General features: G+C 40.3%; 1 protein-coding gene across 2 annotated transcripts in view; it reads left to right on the top strand.

The window, feature by feature from the left end:
- The window catches only part of ATP8B1 (ATPase phospholipid transporting 8B1), a 105,799-nt gene extending 79,821 nt beyond the window's left edge, over positions 1–25,978 (top strand). For both annotated transcript variants that reach the window (XM_045527436.1, XM_045527437.1), the window contains 14 exons: positions 428–584; positions 4,536–4,724; positions 6,654–6,766; positions 8,246–8,410; positions 9,174–9,285; positions 10,232–10,307; positions 12,612–12,744; positions 13,186–13,474; positions 17,483–17,706; positions 18,870–18,953; positions 19,914–20,159; positions 20,947–21,085; positions 22,967–23,097; positions 24,387–25,978. In XM_045527436.1, the coding sequence (XP_045383392.1) occupies positions 428–584; positions 4,536–4,724; positions 6,654–6,766; positions 8,246–8,410; positions 9,174–9,285; positions 10,232–10,307; positions 12,612–12,744; positions 13,186–13,474; positions 17,483–17,706; positions 18,870–18,953; positions 19,914–20,159; positions 20,947–21,085; positions 22,967–23,097; positions 24,387–24,611 (2,283 nt within the window). In that variant the 3' untranslated portion in view covers positions 24,612–25,978. The remainder of the gene's footprint in view (positions 1–427; positions 585–4,535; positions 4,725–6,653; positions 6,767–8,245; positions 8,411–9,173; positions 9,286–10,231; positions 10,308–12,611; positions 12,745–13,185; positions 13,475–17,482; positions 17,707–18,869; positions 18,954–19,913; positions 20,160–20,946; positions 21,086–22,966; positions 23,098–24,386) is intronic.
- Positions 25,979–27,346: the final 1,368 nt, after the last annotated feature.

The raw sequence follows: 27,346 nt of genomic DNA, 5'->3' as shown, positions 1-27,346 counted from the left end.
ATGGACGTGTAGACGCCACGCTGTCATCTCTGCCTCTGTCGTCACGTGGCATGCTCCCTGTGCGTCTGTGTCCTCATTTCCCTCTTATGAGGACACCAGTTGTCGGATTAGGACCCACGTTCATCCACTATGACCTCATTTTACCTTGATTACATCTGCAAAGACCCTACTTCCAAATGAGGCTACATTCATTAGTAGCAGGGGTTAGCACTGCAACATATCTTTTGGGAGGACAATTCAACCCACCACAGGGCACTTTTTTGTTTTCAGACAGGCGTGAGCCTCTTGGCACTTAAGAATGTGCTAAAATCCTAAGGTGATTTTTGTATAATTAAAACACTTGGCTTATGAAGAAATCATGTTATTGTTTATTAAGTCAAAATAATTTTTTAATATCATATTTTGTTTTCTCCTCCATTTCTTTCAGCAAGTTGATTTTAGCTGGAACAAATTTGCTGATGGGAAGTTTGCCTTTTATGACCATTATCTCATTGAGCAAATCCAGTCGGGGAAGGAGCGGGAAGTACGACAGTTCTTCTTCTTGCTCGCGGTTTGCCACACGGTCATGGTGGATAGAAACGATGGTGAGTGTTCCTCTGGCATTGAAGACCAGTTTGTTTAGTTTCCAGGTAACTTGTGGCTCAAATGCAAATTATATAGTACACATAAGTCTCACATTCACATGCAATGAATATTTGTCAGCACCTGCCACTAGATCGTATATGGCAGTGGTCCCCAACCTTTTTGGCACCAGGGACCAGTTTCATGGAAGACAATTTTTCCTTGGAAGTGGGTGGAGGTGGAGTTCAGGTGGTGATGCGAGCGATGGGGAGCAGCTATAAATACGGAAGAAATGCTGTGCCCACCCACCTCAGCCACCATGTCCCCATTTCATGGAAGACAATTTTTCCAAGGACAGGGGCAGGGCCCTGTCCCTAACATGCCACTGACCAATACCGGTCCGTGGCCCAGGGGTTGGGGATTGCAGGTTTATGGCATAGCGAAGTATGAAACAAGCTGCTTGTCTCTGAAGAGTTACATCTTATTCATAGTTATATCTTGAGACATGTTTTATCACTTTGTAAATGAAATCTTGTTAAAAGAAATGATTGACTCGAATTATGATAGAATTGAAATCTTCCTACCATATTATTAGCATTTCGTGAGAGCGAAAAATCAAATCTTATGTACATCGTAAGTGGATTTTAAATTTGGAAAGTCTTTTCTGCAAAATATCAGACATATCCTTTTATTTTACTAGATTCTGATATATTTTGGGTTTGAAATAATTTCAACCAAAGCCCGAATCTCTTTAAGGTGCTTTTTTTTTTCATTTGAAGGAACATAATTAACGTGGGTTTCATGGGAACATGCCAGGCTGACTTGGTTCCTTTACAGAATTCTTAGATTCAGTCTGTGCCAGCTTTGTTGCAGCAAGTTCATCAAGGAAAGCTAGTTTTTTTTTTTTTTTTATCACATACAGATGTAAAGATAAATTATATAGATACACGTTTACTTTCTAGAATACCAAAAGGAATTCTTTTGGTATGTCTGTAATGAAGCACATTCTGCCTTCACTCCATTTTCTACTTCTTACTTTAGCCAATGCCACCTATATAAGTCGCTCTCTGTTCCCAACTTTGATATTTCATATGTAGCAGGTATGAAATCTTCAGAGAAAGAATATGCATGAAAACTAAATGTGTAGAGACTGTAAATGATATCTCTCAGCAAGTTTCAAAGGAACCCATTCTCTAACGATGACTCTAATAGTGCGATAAAGTGAGATAGCAGAGTTCAAATAGGGGTGGATACATGGAAGAATCTGGCAGACAAATGAGGAAGGATAAAAAGGGACAATGCCAGGTCACTCGTCATTGGAGCACAGGTCAAAGTCTATTTGACTCACCAAGCAAATTTTACTCAGACCATAAGGATAAAGTACGATACCATTAAGCAATGTGGTTCCCATAGGTTTTGACTCATTAGTAAAATTATTCTACTTTTCTTTGAGTATGTGATGGTATTTTAAGAGCTAACTGGTCAACTTAAGTAAGTGCACAGTAATCTTATGGTCTCTATTTTATTTTTCCCCACCGGGATATTACAGGAAGAGCCCTGGACTGTGTGCTAGAGATGAGCCAGCCCAGTTCGGTCCCTATCTGGGCTCCAGCCTCATCAGTCTGGTAGTTAGAACGTTGGATGTTCAAAGTCCCTTCCAGCCTAACACTCTGCAACTCTTCGTCCCACAGTCAGCTGAGGTGACGAGTTATACATCCTGGGTAATCTTCTTTCACCCAGTACATGACAGGCAATTGCTCAAGCACCTAAGAATGGAGACAAGTTGTATTTCAAGGTGCAGGAGGTCAGAGAAGTTGGTTTTGGCTTTGATCCATAAAATACCATGAGAGGGTCTCGTGGAAGGGACCTTGGGGACCAACCTGCAAATTTTACAGATAAGGTAATTCAGACCCAGAGAGCATGAGAGACCTGCCCGAGGTCATCCGGTGGGTTAAAACTCATTCCGGTCCATGAAACTGTTTGCAGCAGTTTCATGATCCTCAAATTAGTCTGTAAAAGAAAAGGTCTTTCTGGTTGCCTCTACGTGTGCTGTAAAGATTTTTTTTTCAGAAGATTGTTTTCAGTCCAAGTGCCTTCCTGCAAACATAAGGTTGGAGTTTGGACCAAATCTGAGGTTTTTCCTGTCTCTATAGTCTGCTATTCTGTGATTCCATTGTTAGAAAGTAATGGAAGGATTTTCTTTTCAATGATAAAAAATACCAACGTGTTTGCTCTAGATATAAGTGTCTCATTCATGGGAACTCTACCACCTTTTATTATTTTGTCTCTGTTGGAACGGAGTTTGCAGTCGATGTTACACAATATGTCGCTACAACGGCTGAAGGGATTGGCTTTGCTCTCTCCGTTGCTTGTTTAGTTTGGTGAAATAGTTTGCCCTCTGGCACACGTGTATGTTTGGAGAATGGCTGGATTTAGCAGGTACATTTATAACTTCTTGTATATGACCTTCTGGGTGAACAAATAGACGATTTAAAGTATCATCTTTATTAATTGGGAAGCGATTAATACTGACTTCATTAGAGTGAATCATCTGAGCCAGTTTGTGAAGGAAGTAGGGAAGGACGGAGCCTTTAGCTTTCACTGCCACCATTCACCCCGGTGCATCCCCCCATTCCAGATACGCAGAGGTGTAAAAGGGTGCCCAGCCGGCCGTGGCCTGCGTCCTGGTCAAACCACGCTGGAAAACTAAATGCCCTTTTCTGTAGAAATTCATCTGACCATGGCAATGCTTTTTCTCTCTGTTTTGAGGCGGAATAACTAGCAGAAGAAAATAGAAGCTGTTGGGTAGGCAGACTATTTTTTAAAGTTTTTATCAATTTACAACATGTATACAGGGACATGTACGCAAGTATATAGTCAATGAATTTCTACAAATTGAGTACACCTGTGTAATGAGCACCCAGATTTTAAAAAAGAACACTATCAATCTCCCAGAAGTCCCTTTTGTGTTCTCCTCCAGTGATTACCTTCCAAGAAAACGACTCTTTTGACTTTGTGTGACACAGGTTAGCTTTGTCAGTTTTTGGCTTGTGTGAATAGAGTCACGTAGAGTATATACTCTTCCGTGTCTGGTTTCTGTCAGTCAACACTGTGAGATTTATTCTTATTGCTGACGTGTAGTTGTAAACAGAAGGCAGTTTTCCATCAAGCTATTGATCAAATTGACTAATTTTTTTTTTTAAAAGAGAATATAGCTATGGTAAAGTAAGTACACCCTTCTAGAGGGAAGTTAAACTAGTATAACCTCTCCGGAAAACAAATTAGTAATATATACCAATGAGCTCAAATATTATCTGTGTTCTCTAGCTCAATATTTTCACTACTAGGAATCTGTTCTTAGAGACAGAAATATCTGCGCACACACACAAAGGTTATTATGTTATTTTTGAGAGCAAAAAAATTGGCATCTAAACTAAGTGTCTGTAATGGGAAAATGGTAACATGTTTATATTCATTAAAATAAAACATAGAAAGAATTTTTAAAGATAAGTCAACATGCTCAAAATACATTAAAATAATCAGAATGTAGATGTGTATATTCAGGATGATAGAAACTGTTTCAGAAATGGGCATTTTGTTTGACTTGTCTGCTTTCAGCTAGCACTGTAAAAGGGAAAAGGAAAAGTAGAAGTGGGCATTTAGAAAGGACTGGAAGGTATGATAAAATGTCAACAGAGTGGTTTTTCCTCTGGATGGTGGGATCATGGGAATTTTTTTCTTACCAGTTGTTTTACTTCTAGTTTATACGACTGTTTATAATTCAAAATAGAACTTTCAGGTCTAAGAAGTTTTCACCTTGGCATAATCCTTCAGTCAGGGACTTGTTTTCCTGGCTCTGTTTTGGGCTTTGCTGTGCATCCTAAACCCTGTGGGAACCTCGGCGGAGGACCTGCAGTGAGCTCTGTGTTTGGTTTTCCAGCTCTTCTGAGATTTCTCTCCTGCTTCCTTGTCAGGTCAGCTCAACTACCAGGCGGCCTCTCCCGACGAAGGCGCCCTGGTCAACGCCGCCAGGAACTTCGGCTTTGTCTTCCTCACCAGGACCCAGAACACCATCACCATCAGTGAGCTGGGCACCGAAAGGACCTACAACGTTCTCGCCATCTTGGACTTCAACAGTGACCGGAAGCGGATGTCTATCATCAGTAAGTCTCCCTCAGAGTATGTTCGTGAATCGTTCATTGAAATGTTGCCTGTTGCCCATTTTACTGAGTGACACCAGGATGAAGCAGGCCATGGACGAACTACTTGGTTCCTAGAAGATTTCCACAGACTTATTGAAACTGGTATTTTTTCTTCATTCTCCACCATCTCCCTTATTCAGAGGGACAGCTGCGGCATATCTGAATCTTGCCAATGCTGTCGCCATTCTTTAGCCACATGGGCTACCAGCTGCTGAGTCTGGGCTGGCACGCGCAGCACAACTGAAGCGGCAGGTGGGCGTTTGCGGCACTGCCTACGACATGTGCTGTCTTATTTTTGAGCCCTCTGAGCACTTCTGTGCTGGATGGCAGGGAAGGGAGGACCCAGCAGGAGAGGAGTTATGAGACGTGCAAGGCTGTGCTTATGAACCAAAATCAGACCTCCAGTCCGGGCACATGACCGACCACCCAGTGGAGAGGATGATCTCGTCCTAGCATTGAATTGTTTAAAGTTAGTAATTTGAAATTGCAAATTCACATAGAAGTGGCAAGAATGGTTTAAAGAACTGCTGTATACTCTTTCATATCCACCAGTGGTTGACATGTGCCGCATTTTCTCTGTCAATGTCACTATATGCACAGCTTGTTTTCTGAACCATTTGAGAGTAAACTGCAGACCTGATGCCCCTTTTCCCCTAAAGACTGTAGTGGGTGTTTCCTAAGAACAAGAACACCCGCTTGTATATACAGCGATTAATGGCCAGAATCAGAAACTTTAACCCAATACAGTATTATCTAGTCTACAGACTTTTCCAGATTTTACCAGGAAATTCCCTCCCTCTTGGTTTTCTGATCCAGGATCCAATGCAAGATGGCAGGTTGTATCAGGTGATCATAACTGAATCAACCACAGTCCTTCAGCCTTTTTTTCATCTTTTATGTATTGACATTTTTGAGAAGTACAGGCAAGCTCTTTTTTTTTTTTTTTGTAGCGACAGGGTCTCACTCTGTCACCCAGGCCTGGAGTGCAATGGCGCAATCATAGATAGCTCACCGCAACCCTGAACTCCTGGGCTCAAGTGATCCTCCCACCTCAGCCTCCCAAAGTACTAGCATTACAGGCTTGAGCCACTGCACCTGGCCTGGGCCCGTTATTTTATAGAATGTCCCTCAGTTTGGGTTTGTCTGATAGTGTCTCATGATTAGATCAAGGTTATGCACTATTGGCAGGAAGAGTCCATAAGTGATGCTGTGCCCTTCTCACATCAGAAGGCACGTGATGTTTGTTGGATGGGGATGTTAACGTTGATCACTTGGTTAAGGTGGTGTCCACAAGCCTTCTCCACTATGATATTTTTAAACCAATGACAATATATAGGTTTAACTGTCTATCACACTCTCATTAGGTTTTACTGAGTGCTTTCCAGACCTAGACTACCATGCCTGCCATCTACCTTGATTTAAAATCTAGTTAGCAATGAGGCATATACTACGATTAAATCATAGCATAGGTAAAAAAATACAAGGAGATGGTCATAGGGAGTGGTTATGATGTGAGTATTAAAGGCAGTAAGAGCTGTGAGTTCGTAAATAAGATTCCTAGTGGTTGGCATGCACAAAGGAAATTCTCTGGAAGAAAGTAGCTAGCACAGGGCATAGCACATAGCAGGGAGTCAGTAAATATTTTTTGGAAGAATAAGGATACGGAAAACCGAGCTGACTGTGAAGGAATCTTTTCATCTATATTTTCACTATGGTCTTCAATGTGTAGGTAGTGACTTACCAACTTGTGCTGACCGCAATACTTTTCTAGATGTGTTGATGACACATCTATGAGCACAGCAACGCTTCAAATGAAATTTATAAATGTGGCTTTCGATTAAGAGAGCAAAACTCAACTTTGTTGTGTGCTTCTCCTTCCCTTGCTACCAGTACGAACCCCAGAAGGCAACATCAGGCTGTATTGTAAAGGTGCTGACACTGTAATTTATGAACGGTTATGTCGGATGAATCCTACAAAGCAAGAAACACAGGATGCCTTGGATGTAAGTCTCACTTTTACTCTTCTGCTGGAGATTCTGACCTTACTTGCTGGTGCTCTCTCTTAAGCTCGAGCAGAAGCTGTATGTTAACTGTTGCTTTGGTGTAGTTGGGTAGAAAAAGTGCCAAAGCAGGACTCTGGCCACCTGGGTTCCAGTTCTGCCCCGGCCACTGACTTCTAGGAGTTGACCATGGTGCTCTTTCCAGCATCTAGGTCCACAGGGTACATAGGACTGAGGCACGGGAGCAGCTTCTCTCTCTTCCAGTGACCTTAAGCAAGCTTCCTAATCATACTAAGCTATAGTCTTGATATCCCAAGAACTGCACTAACTTGCAGGTGTAGAATGAAGGAAAGAAAGCATCTGTGTATGACAGGGGATGATAGTGCATTGGATCATTGAATTTTGATACCTTTATTAGTAAAACAGTTTGGTCTCAATGACTTCAAAGTCCTTATCTTAGGAAGCTGTATACCTCGTCCAGCGATGTTGTACCTACTCAGAATGCTTCTGGAACTTGCGTTCTTGGACTTGCCTACCCATCTGCATGTCATTTTGGGTTCTGTATAACAAGGGCAGTGAGGTATGGAGGAGATCAGGCAGACCTGGTGTCCCAATACTGCCTCTTTACTAGTTTTGTGTCCTTGGGGAAAATGGTCGATTTATCATATGAATCATTAATTCTCCGTGTGAAAGAGAGAGGGGACAGTTCCTCCCAGGGAGGGTCACTGTAAGAGAAAGCATCTTCCACAGTTCCTAGCACTTAGTGGATACTTAATAAAGGGCGGTTTTCCCCCTTTACTTTAAGGGTTGATTGAGTTTTAGAGCCAGCCAAATGTCCTTTGAAGAGACGCTTGATGAATATATATGTTGTTTACTAAGCGAGGTCACATTTTAAGATTATATGCTGACACTGATGCAGTTAAAATGCATGAGTCCTCGTGAGGATGTGAACAATGACAATCTAATCAAATAAATGCAGAACTTTCCGAAGAATCTTTGAAACCACACACTCATTTGGTTGAACCACTTCTACTGTCGTGGCTAGATAAGATGTGACTATAAAGTAATGAAAGATTTTTGCCAGTTCATGTTGAAGCTATTTAAAATGGTTTAAATCTATTCACTATCGGAAAATGTCCAGATACCCTTTTTCATTAAAATATTTGACCTCAGCTTTAATAATGGCTCATGAATTTTTGAATTGGCTTGAGAGAACAATGCTTGGTTGACAGTTCACAGCTGATCGGATTTGTATCGCAGTTTTTTGGAACAAATTATAAAGTTGTCAGGTCTGTGTTTATATCATTATACCACAAGGCAGCTCCCTTCATTTGTTATTTTCTCAGTCATTAAGAGAAAAAGGTTTTCTTGATTCTAGTGACTTGATGTAGAAGAAAGGTAGACTTTTCCCTTTAACTAATTTGATGTTGAATTACATAAAATTATTCTTTGCATTGGTGGACTGTCTTTTCGATAAAACAGATCTTTGCAAGTGAAACTCTTAGAACCCTGTGCCTTTGCTACAAGGAAATTGAAGAAAAAGAATTTGCAGAATGGAATCAAAAGTTTATGGCTGCCAGTGTGGCCTCAACCAACCGGGATGAAGCTCTGGATAAAGTGTATGAGGAGATTGAAAAAGACTTAATTGTGAGTTTTAGCTGTAATAATTTTTTCTTGTTATTCTAAACAGAATTGCAACCTGTATTAAGTTTTATTACATTTTTGATCTCATGCTTGAAAGATAATTCTAACCTCAGCATTTGACATTGGTACAATGGAAGTAGGTCATTTAAATTTCTTTTGTTTGGCAAAATAGCAGAATAGAAGTTGCTGTTATGAGAAACCAAAAGAGAAAAAACATTAGGAGAGGTTCTAATGTAATTCTGTCATTTTTATATCACTTATTAAAATTCATTATGATTTTTACACTGTGACAAACCTAGGTCTACTTATTACATTGTGGGAATTACTGAAACGATTCATATTTTGCAAAATCTTGAGACATGAAAAATATACCCTTTCAAAATTTTCAAAAATTAATACTTAGCACTCACAGGGTTTAGATCGATGGGAAATGTTCAACAAATAGCAAGTATTGGAACTGGCTCATGTCTGTGTAAAGCCACAAATACACAAGTACAGTATATTTTTAGTGTCTTTGATTTTGTACTTGCATGTTTGTCTTGGTAAATTAAATAGTTCATCCTTTAAGAAAAAAGTGTTTATCTGTGCTGGTTTGTGGTGAATGTGAAACATGGCAGCCTTCTCTGTCAACACTGGCTGTTGGGCCCAGTAGAGCACCAACCCCAGGGTATATAATTAGCCCTTCTTTTTCTACGTTGGCAAACTGTAAGTATAGAAAACTTTTGGTCTATTTGCTAATTCCTTTTTTTAAAAATGTCCATTCCAGCTATTAGGAGCTACAGCTATTGAAGACAAGCTACAAGATGGAGTCCCAGAAACCATTTCAAAACTTGGAAAAGCTGACATTAAGATCTGGGTGCTTACTGGAGACAAAAAGGGTAATTCATTGTGTAGGGAAGCATATCTGTTAATTCACAAATATTTATAGCTGCTGTTTACCTTGCCCAAGATGGACCTTCTCTAACTTGCCATCCTATATAAACACTATTTCTTTGCAAAGAAGATGTTTTCTCTCCCTCAGTAGCAGTTTCTTCCTTATAATTTAGCTCCTGGCCACATCTTGCTGATTGTGATTGGTCTTCTCTCTCCAGACAGACGTGGGCTCCTGTCCTGAAAGGGCCACCCCCTCATCCCTCTTTCCTCCCAGTGCTTTGCCATTTGTTGGGCATAGAAGTAGAAAAATACAAAGTGCTGAAAAGCAACTTTTGTTTTCTTGTCCATTTGATTGCCTGAAAATTATAGTTAAAATTTAATACCTAAGTAAAGAAATTTTAATTGCTAAATTTAGAGGTTAACAAGTAGTCATTTGGCATTGATTTTTTACTCCGCAGGCCTTCCACAAGAAATGAAATAATATCTGTTGCTTTGAAATCGTCAATGGGTTATATATATACTCTGTGAAGTTAAGGAAAGCACAGCCTTGACCTTAAATAAATACCAAATGGGTGGTTATAAAAAGAAGGGAAAAATATCTTCGTGTGAGGTTTGACAGAAATGGTTATTTTTTCCTCCCCATAACAGAATCATTAAACTACATGAACTTGAGTGTATTTAGTAATTTACTGAATATAGATTTAGTAAATAACCAGTTTATATGTTTGATAACATAGCACATTTTATTGAAAACATGTCAGACCAGACTTTGACTTATTATAAAGAAAGCGATTTTTTTTCTATATGTGATTTCTGTACATTCCTACAGAAAAACAGCATATTTGGTTGAATCTGGTTAAGTTCATGAATTGGGGAAAAATTATTACTAAAGTCAGTCATCCAATTCAACTAGGAACAAACAACATTTGACTGAATTTTATTCTGTTGTAGAAACTGCTGAAAATATAGGATTTGCTTGTGAACTTCTGACTGAAGACACCACTATCTGCTATGGGGAAGATATAAAGTAAGTGAAGGGCCTGCAGTATGTGACGATGTCACAGCTCATTTTCACAAAGGCAAGACTCGCGGTAGAAGGCAACAGATGTAGAGAAATAGGAGCTGCAATATGTCACTTGGGACAGTGTCCTCATGTTTAAATGAAGCAAGAGAACAGCAGGCAGTTCCAAGTTGTCATGTTTTGGCCTTATTTTGGACAGATTTTAGTTTTAAGGAAACTCGAGGCCTTTCAGGGGCCATTTTTCTCCATTCCTTAGAAGTCCTCCATCCTTGCTTACTGAAAAAGAAAGTGAGCATGTGATATCACTAGCAAATTAATATGAATTATATTCGTGGTTTGCCTATTCTAGGAATTTTACCTTTTGAAAGAAATAGAAGGGGAAGAAAAAAAACCAACCTTGGCCCAGAAGGAAATGTCTGGGTGGGTTACATGGTGTGGGTCCTCTGTGGTCTGGTCTAGATGGGCGGGCCTGACGTTTCCAACCTGAGCTTATGCGGAAACATTTGTTAGCTTGGAATCAGGGTTGCAGCAGACCTAGAAATGTGTAATGAGGAAGCCCTGTCTTGTTACGAAGCCATAAACATGCTGCACAGTTACCATGATGTGCTTGCCTGATGGCTTGACAGTTCCATTTATTCCTCAAGCTTTTTCCCTACAACACTTCTCTCTGGCTGTCACAAGGTCACATTAAGCTGTTAACATATACACTTGCTGGGGCTGCTGAGATGACGAGGGAGTTGACGGTTGTCATTAGTCGTCTTTATGATGATGATGGTAGAGCTTTTGCGAGTCATTCCAGTATATCTGCACTCTGCTAACTCAGACAAAATGAGTAGTAGCCTTAGAATGTAAACCAGTTCTGTTTGTGTAGAGGCACATACCTCAGACCCCTTTGTGCTTTTAGGTTTTTAAAAGGTAGCAATAGACAAATAAATGCTTAATGTGTTTACTTCAGTAGTTTTCGGTTTCCAGTAATTTGGTTAATTACCATATGGTTTTGTTTACTTCTTGTAGATAGGGCCTTAATAAATTTTTGGTCTCTTTTGAAAGTAGTGCCCTAAGCTAAATTAAACGATTTATGCAAGTGGTAAATTTTATGATCATGCTCTTGGCCAAGTTTACCTTTATAGAAAGATGAATCATCTTTCTAGATGTTCCTGAAATGATGATTCCTATAAAATGGTTTGTGTAGGTAACTATTTTTGATCTCCTTCAGCCTTTTAATGATTTGTCTTACAACTTGAAAATGAGAATTAAATTAAGGTGGAGAAAGGATACCAGATACTTAATCCTCTAGTACAGTGGTTCTCAGTAATGATTTTGTCTTCCAGGGAACACATGACATGTTTGGTGGTTATGTGTGGGGAGGAAGGTGCTACTGGCTGCTAGTGGGTGGGGCCAAGGATGCTGCTAAACATCCTACGATGCACTAGGTGGTCACATACAACAAAGAATTTATCTGGCCCGAGACATCAATAGTGCCAAGGTTGAGAAGCCTTCTTTTGAAGATGAAGAATGATGGCTGTGTGTGTGCAATAGGAAGAGTCCTGGGCAGGGAGTTAGGGGAACTGAGTCCTCATTCCAGTTTTCCTATCAACTTGCTGTAGGCAAATCACATCACCTTTCTCTGGCTTGATTGCATTCTTTGTAATATGAAGAGATTAGACAAGATATTTAAGGTCCTCAGCCTGAGCAAGAGCAAGACCCTGTCTCTACGAAAAAAAAAAAAAAATAGAAAAATCAGCCGGGTATGGTGGTGCATGCCTGTAGTCCCAGCCACTGTGGGGCTGAAGCAGGAGGATTGCTTGAGCCCAGGAGTTTGAGGTTGCTGTGAGCTACAATGACGCCACTGCACTCTAGCCAGAGTGACAGAGCAAGATTCTGTCTCCAAAAAGAAAAACAAAAGATATTTAAAGTCCCTTCCACTGTAAAATTTCATGACTCATTTTTCTGTTACATGAAAGTGTTATTAATATATGTGATCTTTTCAATAATTTGATATGAAGCACTGAGAATTTCTAAAAGCAGCTATAATTTTGTTTATGTAGAAACAAGTTTCTTGCTGCCAAACAGTAGCCAGTAAAGTAGGGTTCACCCTAGTGTATTATAATCCAGATCAAGTTTGCCTACCTTCTGTTGCTTGTGTATACATTTTCAACTGTATCTTCCTTAGGCTGTCTTTGAAAAATAATGAAGTACCAAGAGCATGGAGCCCTCATAGTGGAAGAATTAAAAAAATGTCAGAATTCTCAGTGTTGAGGGCCTATTTTATGTCTTATACTTTAAACACTTAAATTTATTTTCCCCAAGTTCTCTTCTTCACACAAGGATGGAAAACCAGAGGAATAGAGGTGGAGTCTATGCAAAATTTGCACCCCCTGTGCCCGAACCCTTTTTCCCTTCTGGCGGAAACCGTGCCTTAATCATCACCGGTTCTTGGTTGGTATGTATCCTTGGTGGCTCTGTCTGTGCCTTTGACTCAAACAAAAGAAATTCCTTTTGGATCAATTTTAGATGGTTTTGCATGTTAACTGCCAACTTCAGAATCTCTTGGCCTATAAAGTAAAGTATGATTTTCCAAGTTTGAGACTTAGTATTATATATGAAAGGAATTATACCGAATTGGTAACAGTGGTTATCCTGGTTGAGTAAATTTCATTTTCCTCTTTGTAGACGTTTGCATTTTCTAAATTTTTGTCATAAACATGTTTTATAATTGGAACATACATTTTGATTATAAACATCAGTTTATTTGTTGTAAATATATTTATACAATCTGTGATATAACCCCAGAATTATCCTTCACGTAATTTAAACCTTGGTCGTGGTGCTCTTGGTGTTAAAACTAAAATGACTGTAATCCCTCCCTTCTCTGATTTCACAGAATGAAATTCTTCTAGAGAAAAAGACCAAGAGAAGTAAGATTCTGAATCTGAAGTTCCCGAGGACAGAAGAAGAAAGACGGATGCGGACCCAAAGCAAAAGGAGGCTGGAAGCTAAGAAAGAGCAGCGGCAGAAGAACTTTGTGGACCTGGCTTGCGAGTGCAGCGCTGTCATCTGCTGCCGCGTCACCCCCAAGCAGAAGGCCATGGTGGTGGACCTGGTCAAGAGGTACAAGAAAGCCATCACGCTGGCCATCGGAGACGGTGCCAACGATGTGAACATGATCAAAAGTGAGTTGTGCACAGGTGGCCAGTGAGACCCAACTTGCTAGAGAGGAGAAACGACAGGGACATTTTCAAGATTTTTTTTCAGATTTCCCAAATCAGGTTTTGTTAAGGCAGACATGCAATAAAAGCACTTAACCATAATGACTCTGCCTGTGACCCTTCCCCCAGGAAGCCGCCAGTTCACTGGGAGGAAATGGCAGGCCTAACAGTGGTCTTCATAGATGCCAAGTAGAACAAGTAGAAGATGAAGTCCTTGTATGTGAATTTACCCTTATTTGTTTCCTCCATTTACATACATCTGATATATATATATATATATACATATATATATATATATATATATATATTTTTTTTTTTTTTGCTTTTGAGTGGTTCTCCTCCCATATTTCTTTAGGGCTTATTAAAAACTCTGAGACTTAATAAGCTTTGAAAAACATTCTGCTGAGCTCAGCCTAAATTGTTGCACTTTCTCTGATACTGCTTTGAGAATATCATTGTTCCTCACCGACGCGTCTCTTTCTGGGGCTTTCTTCTTGCCTTTGGTAAATCTGTTGGAACTTCACCAATGGGTCACCTGGTGTGAGCTTTAGAGTAACACGTGTAGCACTGAAGTAAAGTTTCCACGTCTCACCATCCATCCTCCTGACCACCCTGGAAGGCTGCCAAAAAGCTTCTGCTGGTCGGAGGACCGTAGGTCCCCACCATTAAAGGTTGAGTCGTATCATGCAGAACTAGCTGGTATTAAAGCATGCAGAACCAAACCTGGGGCCTTCTGCTGTGTCTGAGTCCTGGTCCCTTTTCCTCCCTCTATTACTATAAGGGAGTATCTTGTAATGAAAAGACCCAAACTAACGAGACCTGAATATTTGTCCTCATCCTATTGCCAACATCCTGTGTCACCTTGGACTGATGCTCAGCCCTTAATTTTCTCATCTGAAAATAAGAAAATTATGTCCAGTGTCACCTCCAGCTCTGTGATACTATTACTGTTAAGATGAAATATCACGTGACTATACATCCAGGTCCTGTAGTGGTGGATAGCTTGAATGCGTTATATACAACTAGAGTTAATTCAGCCTATTTTGTGACTCATGAGTCCATCTCTTTCTTTTCTTAGAGTCTCCTCCTCCTCCTCCTCGATATATACTAAGAATATTCCAACTTTATCTTCCTCAACAGGAGTCAGCTGTATGACGTATGTCGTCTTGCTTTTTTATTATCAGTGCGTATATCTGTGGCCACTGCCAGTTTAATTCCTCCCCGCTGTTTTTTGCGTGTGCTTGTCCTATCCTATGAATGGCATTTCTTGCTCTGAATTAGATTTCTCTTTCCTCTTTAGGCAGCTCTAGTTTATTTTCCACTGTGTACCCTTAACAGAACAAGCTGTTTCAAAAGGGCAAGGAACTCAAACGTTATTTTTACTCAGTTATGATGTAGACTTCTAGATGTTGGGGGGAGGTGGTTTGCTTTGCAGATTTAAATCTGATTATGTGACTTAAACTTGAAACTTTTTGTTCCTCTGAGCTCACCAATTGATAGCGAGAGGGATTGTACAAAGTCAGTATAGATAACCTTATAGAGGCTTGCTGTTCTTTAGTTGCTTTAAAACTTTTATTAAGCTCTGTTGTATGTCGGGTGCTTTTATATATAACTTACAGAGCATCCATTTGGGATGACAATGAAGGCAACCCTGATGTCTCCTTGGAAGTCATCTAAGTAGCATTAGTGCCTTTTTGTACTTTGTAACAGCTGCCATCTCATTCAATGGCATCAAGAACAATGTACAGAAAGAAATTTTATTTATTTGCCATAAAGTAGTAGAATAGAGTGAAATTCAGGTGTCAAAAACAATCTGACCATTTGCTAACATGCTCCATGTTTAGCAGTGTAGTCTAGTGGAAATGAGGGAATTGTGACCTGCCACGTTTTTGCCCCAGCAAGGATCCAAAGACTGGCATAGGCTGCCCTCTCTCGTGCCTGAAGTTTCTGACATAAAGGCAGAAGGGATTATTGCTGTATTAATGGAATAATCATTTTGTTAAGGAATTATGGAGTACCTCCAGATGAGGCATTTGTCACCATATTTGCAACTTCAAGAAAATCTAGGTGCTTATGACGCAGATTTTAGGAAAAAAATCAAATGTTGCTTTACAGTGTATCTGTTTAGTTACCTTCAAATGCCCTGGGAACCATGACAATGTTCATTTTATATATTGCCCTTGGTCTGCTCAGCAGAATGATTGAAGGACTGGATACCAGGCCTGGCACGGGCTTTTCCTCAGCCCCCAGAGCCAAGCGAGAATCTCAGCAGTTCCCACTGTGCCTTTTTCAGGAAAGAAGGCCATGGTTTGGTAGGAAGGAGAGTTTGGCAACCACAACTGGTCATAAGAACTATTTGCGTTTTAAAAGTGATCATAAATATTGGATGAGATGTAATTTGTTTTATTTTTTAGAACTGCAAAGTGTTATTGAAAACTTAGGTTTGGACAAGTCATTACAGTTATGTTTTGAATTTGCAAGACCCTGTGTTCTGTTACCAGGGTGGGATTTTTGAAGCTTCTTTTTACTTGGAAACTCTGAGGAGTTGGCAGTCACTTCTCGGGGTCTGAGAATAATAGGTTATGTTCTCCAACACATTTTTCTTAAAAGATCTCATTATCGGTCTTTACATTCATGACTTTTAAGATCTAGATAAAATTTATAATTGTCTAATTTGAAAATGTTATTTATTGGCTATTAGAAGGATGAATAAATTTGTTACTTTAATTTTTATCCATTCTGGAAAACATCTCCCTGTAAAAAATTATGTCTTAAGGTCATGGAAGGCCATGAATAAGCCTTTGAAAATTTAATTGTATCTCAGTTAAAACTCCTTCGATTACAAGTATTGGAGAACAACCAATGCTAGCTCAAGAATAAAAACAATTCATTTAAAAATATCCAAAGATGTCTCCTGTCCAAGCAGCTAGGCCTTGGGAACATGCTGGAACCAGGACGTAGAGTTGCACCAGGAATCCTGTGTGTGTCTCTCTCTCTCTCAACTGCGCTGTTTCTCTGCCCCTCAGAACTCTTCAGAAAGAAATATATCCATGCCACACCTCAAAATTTACACTTTGAAATTCCAGACACAAGCACACCTGAATCCTAATTCCAGAATATCAAGAGAGACTGGACCAGCTTGGGTTTTCTATCAGGGTTTAGCATAGTAAACAGACCCCTTGTTAGGTACTTTAAACAAGAATTGGTTCATACAGGGGACTAGGCACTTTCAAAAGCTCTGTATGGACTAAAGAAGCAGGTTCTAAGCTGAGTCTCTAACCTCTGGGTCCCTCACGGGAAGAGCTTCTACCTCTGAGATTCCTTTGCAGCTGCCCATCAACATCTGGGCAGCTGGATATGGACTTAACTGCAAAAAAACCAGAAAGGGGGAAGGGATGCTGGGCTCTGATTCACTTCTGCTTCCAAGTTACAAGGGAATCTAAACAGTGGAGCCTAAATCACAAAGAGAATCTGGCTGCAAGGGGAGTCTGGGAAGTGTAGGGTTTTTATTTACTTTCCCACCTCTCCGATTAGAACAAGGGTGGAATGAAGATTGAGGGAACCAGTCTGTAGTATCTACCGCAGAGATTACGTATCTGCCTGAGGCCAACACAACTATGGCCCAGGAGGCAGGGCCACAGTGTACACATGGGTGCCGGGGGCTCACCCTGTGGGTGGAAGGGATGGACAGCTTTAGGAGCTGGGCAGATAATTCAAATGGAATGCACCACCCGCGGGAGATCCTTTCACAAATATTTATGGAGGCCCTACCATGTGTACTCTGTTCAGCAACTTGTAATTCCAACTTTGAGTTGAGTTCAGGAGCTGGGTGGGGGGAGGGATGGTGAGCAAGAGCTTTTGTATTGTTCCATGAACGTCTGTCTTTGTCTTGTTTTGCTTTTTATCATATGATGTTTTGCCTTAAAATCAGCTTGTGATCCACAGTGTGTGTATGCTTTCTCTGTTCCATAGCTGCACACATTGGTGTTGGGATAAGTGGACAGGAAGGAATGCAAGCCGTCATGTCGAGTGACTATTCCTTTGCTCAGTTCCGATATCTGCAGAGGCTGCTGCTGGTGCATGGTCGGTGGTCTTACATAAGGATGTGCAAGTTCCTACGATACTTCTTTTACAAAAACTTTGCGTTTACTTTGGTTCATTTCTGGTACTCCTTCTTCAATGGCTACTCTGCACAGGTAATATAACATTATTCACTTATTTTTTATTGGGTATAGAGCTCTTCCCTTAGATGAATAAAACTCCAGAAAAGACAATTTGTTTCTTCTATATTTGTAGCTCTGGTGCTGTGTCTCCTTAAATTCGGGGCATAGTGAAGTAAGGTCATGACTTTTATAAAATGTTTCTGGTGCTTTCAAAACATTTTATTTTGCCTTAGAAAGGGGGGGCGGTATTTGCTTATGTTTATGTCTTCATCTTAGATTATTTTTCCATGTCACCTTGCCATTAAGAATAGCATTAACAAACTGTTTAACTGTGAAAGCATAAAATTATATTGTGACCAAAGCTAAAGAGATTATATAAATTGTGGATGTTATAGTTCTATTATCATGTCTCCATTTGTTATTTTGTTTTTGCTGAAATGAGAGCAAGGGGCATATCTAATATGCTAAAATAGTGATGCAGAAGAAAAGTATCATAAATAAAATATGGACCTAATTCAGTGCCTGTGGTCGAAACTTCTTTGATGTGATGCCAGAGACAAATGGTGTCTCAGGAATGAGGGCCCAGGAGGGACTTCAAGCAGGGTCCTGGCCATCATCCTGTTTCTGGGCAGGGCCGTATGTAACTCTTGGTGCTGAGTAAGCCCATTTCCTCTATCCCACCTTTAGGAATGATGCATGCACAGTGGTGTTTCTTTTCTTCAGAAGCATATTTTTTATATTCAGTCAAATTGTTTTACAAAGTATTTTCATGGAAATGTTGGCCTTGCAAAGAAACAGCTAAAACAAATTTTGAATGGTACTTACGTGTTTTGAAACAATTTTATGTATTCTAAACTATGGATAAAGGGGTATAAAAACAATGAACACTGACTTGTTTTCCAGCATCATTCAAGTAGAATAGACTCTTAGCAAAAACGTTTTGGAGTATATTCCCCCCAGACTTATTTTGGATCGGGGCTGGGGAATTGGTTTCTGCAAAAAGGTCTATGACTCTGCCCATTCCATAGAAACCACTTCATGTTTTGTAGAGGTGTAGACACAGGGTGTTTACTCAGGCAGGAGACGCCCTCCTTCAGCTGGGGACATCCCTGCTTTGAGAAAGCAGGTGAATGTGTGTCCACTATGCTGGCATATGTCTTTATCAGTAACACGGAGCCTCTGTCATCTCCTCACAGACTGCGTACGAGGACTGGTTCATCACCCTCTACAACGTGCTGTACTCCAGCCTGCCTGTGCTACTCATGGGGCTGCTCGACCAGGTAGGAGCCTCACTGGGAGGGAAGCTTCCAGACAGATGGGCGCCTGTTAGAGAAGTTACAAGCAAGCGTTCCCATGCATTCTTCTGGGTTTTGCTTCTTTCTGAGTAAACCCTTTTATAATTCTGTTGTCAGACAACAAGGGTAACTTCTGTGCGGCTTGTTTTACAAAAAGAAAAGAGGATTTCCCTGTAGCTCCAGCTACTCAGAGGCTGGGGCAGGAGGATCGCTTGAGCCCAGGAGTTCGAGTCCAGTCTGGACAGCATAATGAAGACCCATGGGAGGGGGCGGATTTCTGTGACTGAGTTGAATTCACTGACAAAAGTGTTTATCATGCTCCTTTTGGACACTAGACCTTACTGTTAAGACACCTGAGGGACTCATATTGTCTCTATAATAATAACTTATTCATTTTAAAAGTAAATTTTAATATTTTCCAAAACTTATATGTTTAATTCCCAAATTAATCTGTATTTTTATCTATTAGTAATTCTTAGAGTGCTGTAATGAATAAAAAGTAATAATTTAGAATTAACTCATCAACTTGTATGAGGAAATTTTTTCCCAAAGAATTTGCAATAATATAAATATATTCTCTCAGGAGGTTAAAAATAACCTCGCTCTCTATTTTTTTTGACATTGCTAATTTTCCTTTTCATAAGTAGCAAAATAATAAATTTGTTTTCTTTCCATAAGTAGCAAAATAATAAATTTGTTTTCTTTCCATAAGTAGCAAATTAGAAACTACCTAGCCTCTCTCTGAATTAAATGTTAGGTAATGGTGGGCTAAAGCAATGAGATCGATCTCTGCACAGAAAAATTACAGGATTGAGCATCTTGTTCAGTTTTTTTCCTTCCTAAAACTTAATAGCAAGTTGCAACTCTTTGAGATATAAATTGCAACACATCTCCAACTTCTTTGACATGGACAATGCACTACTCTGATTTTGTTTTCTCCTCAAGGACGTGAGTGACAAACTGAGCCTCCGATTCCCCAGGTTATATGTAGTGGGACAAAGAGACTTACTGTTCAACTATAGGCGATTCTTCGTAAGCTTGTTGCATGGGGTCTTGACGTCAATGATCCTCTTCTTCATACCTCTTGGAGCTTATCTGCAAACCGTGGGCCAGGACGGAGAGGCACCTTCTGACTACCAGTCTTTTGCTGTCACCATTGCTTCTGCTCTTGTAATAACGGTCAATTTCCAGGTATGTGGCTTTCAGAGATTGCATTCAGTCTCGGTTAGTACCTGTATTTTTGTACAAAGGCTGGCGAGCACGTCCACTGGACTCCTAATGCACCTCTGCCACTTTATAAAATATGAATGCTATTTTAATCCCTTAAATCTGCGGTTCCCACCCACCAGACTGGTAGTGGTCCATGGCCTGTTAGGAACAAGGCCACAAGGTAGGAGGTGAGCAGCAGGGAAGCAAACGAAGCTTCATCTGTATTTATAGCCACTCCTCATCACTTACATCACTGCATAAGCTCCGCCTCCTGTCAAATCAGCGGCATTAGATTCTCATACGAGTGTGAACCCTACTCCAAACTCTGTATGTGAGGGATCTAGATTGCACGATCCTTATGAGAATCTAATGCCTTATGATCTGAGACGGAGGTGAGGCGGCGATGCTAGCATTTGGGAGCAGTTGCAGATACAGGTTATCATTAGCAGAGAGGTTTGACTGCACAATAAATGTAATATGCTTGAATCATCCTGAAACCATTCCCTCCTCCCCCATCCTTAGAAAAATTGTCTTCCATGAAACCTGTCCCTGGTGCCAAAAAGGTTGGGGACTACTGCCCTACACCAAGCACATTTTCTATTTCTTGCCTGAGTCAAAGATGGGTTGGTTTGGTTGGGTTTCTGATTGTCTTGTGTTCCAATCAAATCATGCATGCAGTTGCTGCATCCTATTTTCAGAATTCTTAGCAAGAAATAAAGGATCTAACTCCCCAAAATGAGTGCTGTGTTTTTCTCTGGTTTCCCAACAGATTGGCTTGGATACTTCTTATTGGACTTTTGTGAATGCTTTTTCAATTTTTGGAAGCATTGCACTTTATTTTGGCATCATGTTTGACTTTCACAGTGCTGGAATACATGTTCTCTTTCCATCTGCATTTCAATTTACAGGTTGGTATTTTCTAAATTCCAAAAATGTACAAATTTCATTAGTTTAGATTTTGATATAACTTCTGGGTAAGTAAAAAAACAAAGTATAAATCATTGCTAGCGAAAATTAATGTCTTAACTGGAAACTGAATGGTGATGGTGGGTTAAGAGTGTAGTAATGTGAGTGGGAGGAAAGCAAGTTAGGATATAAGATACAATTGTGCATCTGTTGTGTTAGATAAGGCTTTAAAAAAGCTACATAAAAGCCTTTTCTTTTTTCCCCATAAAACCTATCGTTAGGTTACTGGAAAAGTAAGTATACATGTATTGCTGGTAACACTATAGTATGATTTCATCTTTGCAAAACACTATCTGAAAATGCATAACGGACTGTAATGCTTTTCATACATTTTGGCCAGGTAGTTCCACTTGGGGAAAATACCTTAAGATAAAACATACCAAATTTTGGCAAGGTAATGTATAAAAAGACTACACCACCACCACGTTTCTAATTGTAAAAAAGGGGAAAAAATGGAAGTAACCCAAAAGACCTAAGATTTCAATTAGGTAATCAAACTACAACATACCAGTATGACAGAATTCTAGAACTCAAAAGTGGTCTACATCTACACTGCAGCACTGGTCTATAGGCCATTAGGAAATGGGCCACACATCCCTGCCTGAGCTCTGTAGCACCACCCTCCCATGCAGCCCCCAGTCCATGGTGCCAAAAAGGTTGGGGACCGCTGGAAGGGAAATGCGTCTGCAAAATAAGTAAATTGATGGAAACCAAAATCATAATGGGACCAATGATTATAACTATATGAAATATGAATTAACAAATGTTAGAATGAATGTGAAATGATATAAATATCATAAAATATTATAAATGAAAAATATGAACTGGAATTTATAAGATTCTTATTTTAAATTGAGAGTTTGGATTCACAATGGGAAAACAACATAAACTAGTTTTCCTGTGAAAGATTAAGCTTTTTATGACCAGCTGTTGAGTTGTAAAAAACAGGTCCTGTGATAACCCTTTTCTTCTTGGGATTGAGCTCGTTTTTTTTTTTCCCGACTTTTAAAAATTTAGTACCCAGCTACTTAGCATATCCCCCACAGGGAGTGTTTTATAATTCCATCCACATTTAGCAGTGTAAACATCACATTTGAAATATAAAGACCATTATTTTTTTTTTACATAGAGTGTAAGTACAGAAAACCTTGTGATAAATTTGTCTCTAGAAGATGTTAAGTATAGTTTGAAAATTGGATAGTGGATGATGTGATGTGATATTATAGAATTCAATTGTTACAACTTCTGACATAAAAACTCAAACCAAATTGCAGTGGAAAAGCATGGCGTCAGTCAGGCAGAAGTGGATTTTAATTCAGGCACTACCATTGCTAGTTTTGTTACCTTGGGCAAATTTCTTTAAAATTGTTTCTTTCTTTGGCACAGAGGATAATATGCACCTCTCAGAACTGATTGAATGATGTGAGCTTTATAAAACACCTGGTATTGGCAGTGCTAGTTTTTATTACTAATATTTGGTATTTCAAACCAGAACTATACATTCATGAAAAGAATTAGAAGTCTCTATTGCCTAATTTTTCATTTTTATTAATAATCACTGCAGTATGAACAACTGTGCTTTTGTTTTTTCCTTATGTGCTCACTTATGTATATTTGCTTTATTCCAAAGAATTTGTCTGCCCCATTTTGCTTTGCTTAAAATGATTTTAAAATGTCCATTCCTTGAGCAGTGATGGGATATTTTGGGGACGCCAATCTGGCTCTAAGTCTTTACCATAAATAATCTATTTGTGGACTGTGGACTATTAACGTGCCCTTGGGATGGAAGGACCAGTGCAATTAATTCCCTGTGTTCTCTTCAGGCACAGCTTCAAATGCCTTGAGGCAGCCATACATTTGGTTGACCATCATCTTGACCGTTGCAGTGTGCTTGCTGCCCGTCGTTGCCGTACGGTTCTTGTCCATGACCATTTGGCCATCAGAAAGTGATAAGGTATATAGAAATACAGTCTTCCCCTAACTCTGAGTGTCCCTCATGGAAATCAAACCATTTCCCAACAGCACCTTTCCTGCAAAATTCCAAGCTTAGGGGAAGTTTGGTAAGAATGCTTTTTCTGACTGCTGCTTTTTCTTTAACTCCATCTTGCAAACAATTCCTTTGGGATTGGGATTTTTGTTTTCTTTTTAATACAGTCAGCCCCATGTATCTATCTCCTTGGTTTAACAATCACAGTGTTAACATTTTGCCATGCAAATAAGTTGGGCTTTTTTTTTTTCCTTAAAGAAAAATGTCGTCCGGGCTCTGGGCGAGGTGGCTCACTCTAGGAGGCCGATGCTGGCGGATCATTTGAGCTCAGGAGTTCGAAACCAGCCTGAGCAAGAGTGAGAACCCCCATCTCTACTAAAAAATAGAAATTAGCTAGATAACTAAAAATGTACAGAAAAAATTAGCCAGGCATGGGTGGTGCATGCCTGTAGTCCCAGCTACTTGGGAGGCTGAGGCAGGAGGATGGCTTGAGCCCAGGAGTTTGAGGTTGCCGTGAGCCAGGCTTATGCCACAGCTCTCTAGCCAGGGTGACAAAGTGGGACTCTGCCTCAAAAATAAAGTTAAAAAAAGTCACCTCCCGTAGCAGGATCCCTTTGGGCTCCCAGTAAACAAAGCTGTAACTCAAAATGGCTCAAATGTCATTTCAACTCAGATAATCATTAACAGATTTGGTTGATTGAATAACTTAATATCAAAAAAGGACTAGGGTTCTTTGCATCATTCCCCTCCACTATCTTCCGATTAGCTTAATCTGGGAGATGGCCACAGTTGTTCCCAGTCCCATCCTGACGTGTCAGCATCCAGGGGCAGATAAGAGACTATTCTGTGGCATTCCCTAAAGAGCCTCAAAACTTCTCGCCCAAGGCCCCTAGCACACTTACCTCACTCAGGTCTCGTTTGCCAGAATTAGGTCCCATGCCTGTTCTTGCACTAGTGCCTAGCAAGGACAGTCAATCAGTCCCCCGGCCTGTGAGGGATGTGGCGGTGTGGGGGAAGGGGTACTGGAATAAAATCAGTTTCCTAGAAATAAAGAGGGAGAAGATGCTGAGAGGTAACAGTCTCCCCCGAGGTGTCCCTTTTGCAGTGCTGAGTATGTAGTACTGTTCCTTTACCTCCTCCCATCTATGCAGTGGGGACAGGGATGCCCACGCCATTGTGGGACAGGCGTTGGGGACGCCCCCTCCCTCCGTGTCACCAACCTTCCCTGCCTCCCTCCTGCTCTCACGCTCTCGCAGATCCAGAAGCAACGCAAGCGGCTCAAGGCGGAGGAGCAGTGGAAGCGGCGGCAGAACGTGTTCCGCAGGGGCGCGTCGTCGCGGCGCTCGGCCTACGCCTTCTCGCACCAGCGCGGCTATGCCGACCTCATCTCCTCCGGCCGCAGCATCCGCAAGAAGCGCTCCCCGCTCGACGCCATCGTGGCCGAGGGCACGGCCGAGTACCGGCGGACGGTGGAGAGCTGAGGCGCTGGCTCACGGGGGACGTGTCTTTTTCTATGCAAGACTCTCAGGACTTTTTTTTTGTTAAGGTTGTAGCAAAGATCTAGAAGGCAGCAACCTTTGTCACCGACTACTTGGCTTGGGCTGATAGAAAGCCAAAGCTACCTTTTTTAAAAGTCCTATTATGGACTATTATGAAGTTCATGATGGTTCAAAGGGAACGTTTTAACCCAGTCTCAATCCAGGGCAACAGCATTAGAAAGCGTGGTATATTTCATTTCAAATGGTTACCTTAAAAAAATTACAATTAAACTTCCCTCTGATCTTCAGCATGAGTTCCCCAGACTCCTTTTTACCCTTAGGCCACCTTATTAACCGAGGTGGGTGTTTGTTTTTTAAATATGACAAAAGACTCATGAATGTGCACATGGAAACTAAGTGGTCCAATGACTTTTTCAAAGTTGATAACAGGCTGTATAGCTTAATTCTGTACAATCAAGGAAAATTACTTCTAAATTTCACAATCGTTAAGGTTTTAGTACATTCGTGGTTTACTACCAGGTTAAATAGCACATTACATTTTTACTATCGCGTATTTTAGCAACTCCCTACGGCACCAAGTGACTTGATTCTCTTGTTTTTAAAATGCATCTAAATATTAAAAACAGATGTCAGTGGTCAGTTGCAGAACATTTTGCAAAGCTTTCTTTTGAAAAGCAAACTTTGTGCCTGCCTATATGTAAAGTATTTTATAAGGGACTTGAACAGAGACCTCACTCTTTTTTACTTATGTCTTGAGAGAAAAGGCTAGCAGTAGCACATTTCTAAAACTGGGGAAAATGTGTCCTTTTAAATTTGGAAATAACTTTCAATAATTATGGAAACTATCATCAAAGAGGTAAAATTAATTTTTTCCAAAGGCTTTTTTCTCATTCTTTCACACACTAGTTTGAATACATAGGAGTATTTTCAATAATTGCTTACCATTGAGCTGGGAATGTTCAGAATTTCAGTCCCTTTGAATTCCTATGAGGAAATCACAACATGTATATAGTTCATTTTCTAGGTACGATACAAGAATGTATGGCTCTTTATTCTATGGAAGTAAATTTCTGAAAGTTTACAACTTCTCTTTAGCTTGTAAATAAGAATTTTTCTTTTTTTAGAAAAACAAGTTAGCTTGTGTAATTCTGTCAGTTTCAGATGTCTCTCCGGTTTTGCAAATTGTGGGAAAGGTTGACAATGCAAATGTGTCAAAGACTTATATTGTTGGGTGCAATATTAACAATTTTAATGCAAATTGCTTTGGATAAATTATTTCTATATTCTGTAAATCTGAGATTGTATATTTTTGTTTAAAAATAAATGTTTTAGTAAAATCTTTGGCAAGTGTAATCTTTAAGTTGGGGTTTTTGTTTTTAAAGATTGGGGTATAGGGCTGGTCCGAAGGTAGTGAGTTATCTCACTTGATTGTTCAAGTCAGTTACAGATTGAACTCCTTTTTCTACTTCCCTTCTCAACTACTGCAACTTGACTAGTCTTTATAGGACTAGATTCTTCCGTCATAGACCCTAATCTGTCTGAGGAAACTTAGGGACAGGGTACTAAGTGTTAGGGGACAAGGGACTAACAGGGTGTGGATTTACAGTTAGGAAGACGAAGGCTGTGCCAGGGATGGTGCTTAGGGCAAGGGACAGTTTTTCAAATGACCTCAACTCTTTGGAGCCAGAAAAAGGCAAACCTCACCCAAAAGGAGGAACTGGGAAATGAGCAGATAATCCTGGAAATACACAAATAGCTCTCAGAAAAATGAGCAAAGAGGAGGGAGGGGAGGGGTTGGAAGACCTGGTGTTTGAGGCTGCGGGGAAGTTAAGTCTAATGTGACCTGCCTGTGGGACAGGCAGCTCCTGGACACACGGAAGCCAGCACCCCACTAGGGAAGGTTTTCTGTGTGACAGATATGGGGGCTTCTTTGGGAGGCATGATTAGAAGCAGTTGAAAAAGTATTAGTGTTGGGGTGCTTGGGATGGGAGTAGAGGGGAAGATTAACCTCTACAATAGAAACGGTATGAGAAACATTCTAATCAGGCCTGGGACATCACCTCTAAAAGAATTAATGGCCGCTTATTTCCTGGAAAGTACTACTGTATTTAAAAACATTTATCCCTCAAACAACTTAATCAAAGACCACCACCTAAAGATTCTTAGTCATGTTCAGGACCAGAAACTGCTCTGTAGTAACATCTGATGGGGATAAAGTGATTCTTAAGAGACTTCAGTGTGATAGCAAAACATACCCTAATGGGATCTAACTATATTTTAACAGCTGCTGCCTTTATGTGATGGGCATGAAGCTTAGGAAAATTGCAAGACAGCTTCTAAACATCCTGTCAGGATCTGCTAGAAAGTTATGGCTGCAATACAACTTCTGGTGCACCTATACACGTGAAAAGGCATGTCAAAACACTGAATAAGAAAAGTATGTCTCAGGAAAAAGTGGAGATTGGGACCTTAAACACTAAAAATAATTATTTCTCCAAAGGTGATATCTAAACAGTCAATGAGCATGAAAAGATGCTCAATGTCTTTAGTCATCAGGGAAAGGTGAATCAAAACCAGGGAGATGCCACTTCGCACCCACTAGGATGGCTGGAATGAAAACAAAAGTGGAAAAATTGGAACCTTCATGCATAGCTGGTGTGAATGTAAAACGGTACAGCCTCTGCGGAAGACAGTTTGGCAGTTCAGTAAGTTACCAT

Source organism: Lemur catta, chromosome 16 (assembly GCF_020740605.2).
Source record: "Lemur catta isolate mLemCat1 chromosome 16, mLemCat1.pri, whole genome shotgun sequence".
In the NCBI taxonomy this organism is placed as follows: Eukaryota; Metazoa; Chordata; class Mammalia; order Primates; family Lemuridae; genus Lemur; species Lemur catta.
This window is presented reverse-complemented; position numbering and strand designations above follow the sequence as displayed.